General features: G+C 52.4%; 1 protein-coding gene across 1 annotated transcript in view; it reads left to right on the top strand.

Moving 5' to 3' along the window:
• The first annotated feature begins 252 nt into the window (after positions 1–252).
• LOC105526271 (zinc finger protein 729-like) overlaps positions 253–1,039 on the top strand; it is a 55,490-nt gene continuing 54,703 nt past the window's right edge. Inside the window, 1 exon segment of the mRNA XM_011962214.1 lies at positions 253–394. Within this exon segment, the coding sequence (XP_011817604.1) occupies positions 392–394 (3 nt within the window). The 5' untranslated portion in view covers positions 253–391.

Genomic DNA, 1,039 nt, shown 5'->3' with positions numbered 1-1,039 from the left:
GTCCAGCCTGGTCTCCAACTCCTAACCTCTGGTGATCCACCCGCCTGGGCTTCCCTCTCAAAGTGATGGGATTACAGGCGTGAGCCACCGCGCATGCCATCGGTCTTCATTCAGTCCAGCATCTGATCACATCTTCTGTCACTCAGGGTCTGAGGAGGCGGGGATTCAAGAATTATCCAATCAGGAACTCTGGTCTAGGAACCGTCCAATCAGGGACGCAGCTGGAGCGGAAAAGGCGGCATCCGAGAGGTGGCGGGGCGGTTATTTCTCGTTGCAGCGCCAGTTTTCGGTGTCGTCTTCACTGCTTTGTGACGTCATACTCTGTGGCCCTGTAACCTGCGGAGTTGGGAGATCCACAGCTAAACTGCCAGGTGCCCCTGGAAGCCTAGAAATGGTGAGAGTGCCGGTCCGACATCCCAAGAAGGGGAAGGGGCTGATTGGAACCGGTGGGAAGTGGCTGTGGCGGGACTCGGGCGTCCCCACAGTCAGCTCCCCAATCTGCGCCTGGAGTTCTTCTTGCCTACCTCGGCCTCAGTCCGCTTCAGCCATAAGATGGCGGCTGCGCTGACTGCGGGACCCCGGGCAACCTGTCTCCTCCATGCGCTGTGACTGTGCCCTGTCCTGGAGCCCTCTCTGGGCCGCTCTGCACCCGCAGGGCCGCGTCTCTCACAGATTGTGCAGGGACCACGGGAGGGGCGTCAGGGGAGAATCCTGACTCTGGGTCCAGGTTCATGAATGGGAAGAGTTTCAGTCCAGTGAGGTTTCCAGTCCTTCTTTTCTTCTATTAAAAATTTATGGCAATCACCACTAAAGTAATGAATTTAATCAAAGAGTGATTCAAAAATGGTAGAGCATCCAGCTATGGTTTGTAGTTTATGGTCTATGGAAGGGATTTGACGGAAAGAGTTTTTTAAGATGCATAATGAAGAAAACCAGATTCAGTAATAGGCTATGTACAGTTACGTAGTTTCTCAATTTGTACAATCAAGATGGAAATTTCCCGTTTATGTAATCAGAGGTTATTTGTAGTTTATAGTTG

The sequence above is a fragment of the Colobus angolensis genome, unplaced genomic scaffold (assembly GCF_000951035.1).
Source record: "Colobus angolensis palliatus isolate OR3802 unplaced genomic scaffold, Cang.pa_1.0 Scaffold582, whole genome shotgun sequence".
NCBI lineage: Eukaryota > Metazoa > Chordata > Mammalia > Primates > Cercopithecidae > Colobus > Colobus angolensis.
The sequence above is the reverse complement of the archived record's forward strand: the minus strand, read 5'-3'. Positions and strand labels throughout refer to the sequence as shown.